Source organism: Aquarana catesbeiana, linkage group LG06 (assembly GCF_042186555.1).
Source record: "Aquarana catesbeiana isolate 2022-GZ linkage group LG06, ASM4218655v1, whole genome shotgun sequence".
In the NCBI taxonomy this organism is placed as follows: domain Eukaryota; kingdom Metazoa; phylum Chordata; class Amphibia; order Anura; family Ranidae; genus Aquarana; species Aquarana catesbeiana.
The window spans coordinates 281,203,829-281,206,671 of NC_133329.1; the positions used below are offsets into that span (position 1 = coordinate 281,203,829).

Consider the following 2,843-nt stretch of genomic DNA (forward strand, 5'->3'; position numbering starts at 1 on the left):
GAAAAATTACCTGTTTGCAAAATTTTATAAAAAACTTTGAAACAAGGTTTTTTTAATCAAAATTTTCCATCTTTTTTTGTTTCTTTAGCAAAAAATAAAAACCCCAGCTGTGATTAAATACCACCAAAAGAAAGCTCTAGTTGTGTGAAAAAAAATGATAAAAATTTAATTTGGGTACAGTGTTGTATGGCCCACAATTGTCATTCAAATTGCATCAGCGCTGAAAGCTGAAAATTGGTCTGCGCAGGAGGGGGGTTTAAGTGCCCAGTAAGCAAGTGGTTATTTATCACTGTAATAGTACCTTGATGACATATATGACAATGCTTGTTAATTGGGGTTAATTGGACTGATCAGATTTATCTGCTTTGCCTTTTTAGCAGCAAATCTGTCAGTGGCTTCTTGTTATGATTAGGCACTATATCGTGTGAAACGTGTTAACTTGCCTTGATTCCTGTGCTGTTTTACCTGTCGTTTTTTGAATAAAGAAGCAATACACAGTATCCGGTTGCAGTGTGAGGCCATCTCATCTAATTCTCGAAACAGGTATCTAATATGAGGGAAATACCTATATTGCTAAGTTTTGGTTACATTGCCCCACAAATAATAGGGTGGGGATTTATAGGGTATGAAGATTCACCTTTTTTTATTTTTAGAGTTCCAAAGTGATGTCATGTCTACAAAGTTTTATGATCAGTAGAGGTCTGATTTGAGTAAATGTCCTATTGTATTTCTACCTATAGGGGATTTTTTTTTCTTTTAAAGTTGCCTATCATCTGTTCTTGAAATACAATATAAACACTTCATACAGTATAAAAATATCTTTTGTTCAAAGTGACACAATGTTTTGCCGGCTTTGTGCCATGGAACAAATAAGAACAATAATCACAAAGAAACAGAGGGGTCCTTTACATAAAAGGGATGAAACAGCTCTCTTTTTTTGTTCACTGGTGAAAAGTGCAAGCATTAATTTTACACATTCAGAGCATTGTGTATATAAACCTTCCATCCCTGCTGTCCAGAGTTCACACTTCACTGGGACACATCTAAGCCTACAACATGGGAAAGGTATACTACATTTACTTTGATTTATAGAATTGTTGACTTTAGGTTAGCACATTTTTTTATTTTACAAGAACAGAATTACTTGCATTTTAAATCATCTGTTTTCAGTAATGAAAGAAATGCACAAATGGTTGACAATATATTACTTTTGACAGATCATCTTCTACGAAGACAGGAATTTCCAGGGTCGCTCTTATGAGTGTAACACTGAATGCCCAGACCTGTCTTCATACTTTAGACGCTGCAACTCCATCCGTGTGGAGAGTGGAAACTGGATCCTGTATGAACACCCCAACTACAGAGGACACCAATATTTCCTTCACAGAGGAGAATACCCAGACTTCCAGCAATGGATGGGCTATAATGATTCTATTAGGTCTTGTCGCCTGAGTCCTCAAGTAACTATCAAACATTTTTTTTTTGTTTAACAATGCACTTCAATTGCCATGAGATTGTGTTAAATAGTTTTTTGAAAATCCAAAAAATATTTTATCAAAATCGTTTGCTATGCAATTATGTTAAATAATTTTTGAAAAACCCAAAAATATTTTAATAAAACAGAATAAATTATATACAAATAAAGCCAACTATCTCCTGTTCCACCCTTTCCACACCAAACACTGCTACCTAGAGGCAACTTTGTTTTTAAATATCTGCAAAACAGTTTTCTTTACAAAAAAACTGTAATATCAGTATGCATTTTCTGTATGTAATTTGAACTTAATAATGTTTACTAACATTAAAGCAGATCCTTTAAGTCACTGTTAAGCCATTATTTGCATGTAATGAAAGTGCCCCAAGAAGGCACCCCCTTCTAAAGTGCCCTAAGAGCCTCAAATGCTCTGATGTACCAATTGTATCTTCTTAGATTAAGTGAACATCTGTCACAGGCTTCTGATGAAGTTGTTTTTGAACCAATGAAAAGGCATATACAGTAGAAAGGGGCTTGAGCCAGGTACTAGATTTACATAGAACAACCTGAATTCACCTTGTCTGCTATCATATGTGAGGGACAGCTTAATAACTTTTCTACAATGACAGGTAATATTTTAGAAAACAATTTATTAAAACTATTTTTATTATTATTACTATTATTAAGCTTTTTATGAACCACTTGACTTTTTTAAAAGCGCAGTCAAATATTACAAAAATAAACCAACACAAAATGGAATAGAGTGTACTTTGTGCTAAAAACTTTGAAACTGTAAATTTATTTTAAAATGTTTTTTTTTTATCACAGCATCAGGGTTTATTCAGAATCAGGATTTATGAAAGAGAAGACTTCAAAGGTCAGATGATGGAGTTCACCGAAGACTGTGCAAATGTCTATGAGAGATTCCGTTACCATGACATCCACTCAGTTGATGTACAAGATGGATACTGGATGTTCTACGAGGAGCCCAACTACAGAGGACGTCAGTTTTACCTGAAACCTGGAGAGTACAGGAGGTACAATGACTGGGGAGCCAGTCAACCAAGAATTGGTTCCTTCAGAAGAGTCCACCACACCTATTAAACATAAAACAATAGCTCATCTTTTAATGTCAAGCAATAAAATATTTAATTAATCCATCATGTGACACTGTACTAATTTATTTTTAATTGGCAAACTGTTAGTTAGTAAAAGTATACATATAAGAAAGAATTGGATGGTTGAGGCAAGGAGGGTCATAGGTGTTATACCTACAATAGAAAAGGGTATCTGCTCTGTATATATTTTCCTTTTGACATGGACCAATATTTCAACAGGTTCCATGTGTCAGGTAATGTAGAAAATGTCC

The 2,843-nt window shown here is 34.3% G+C and overlaps 1 protein-coding gene across 1 annotated transcript; it reads left to right on the plus strand.

Annotated features, from left to right (window-relative positions):
• Window positions 1–951: 951 nt before the first annotated feature.
• On the plus strand, window positions 952–2,635 carry LOC141146801 (gamma-crystallin-3-like). Its single transcript, XM_073633409.1, has 3 exons — window positions 952–1,065; window positions 1,218–1,460; window positions 2,303–2,635. Exons 1-3 carry the CDS (start codon window positions 1,057–1,059, stop codon window positions 2,576–2,578), a joined length of 528 nt encoding a protein of 175 aa, XP_073489510.1. The 5' UTR covers window positions 952–1,056; the 3' UTR covers window positions 2,579–2,635.
• Window positions 2,636–2,843: the final 208 nt, after the last annotated feature.

Bases quoted from the DNA above. Each gene is read 5' to 3' on its own strand.
- LOC141146801 (XM_073633409.1), top strand. The intron at 1,461-2,302 runs GTAACTATCAAA...TTTTTATCACAG, and splicing joins CTTGTCGCCTGAGTCCTCAA to CATCAGGGTTTATTCAGAAT.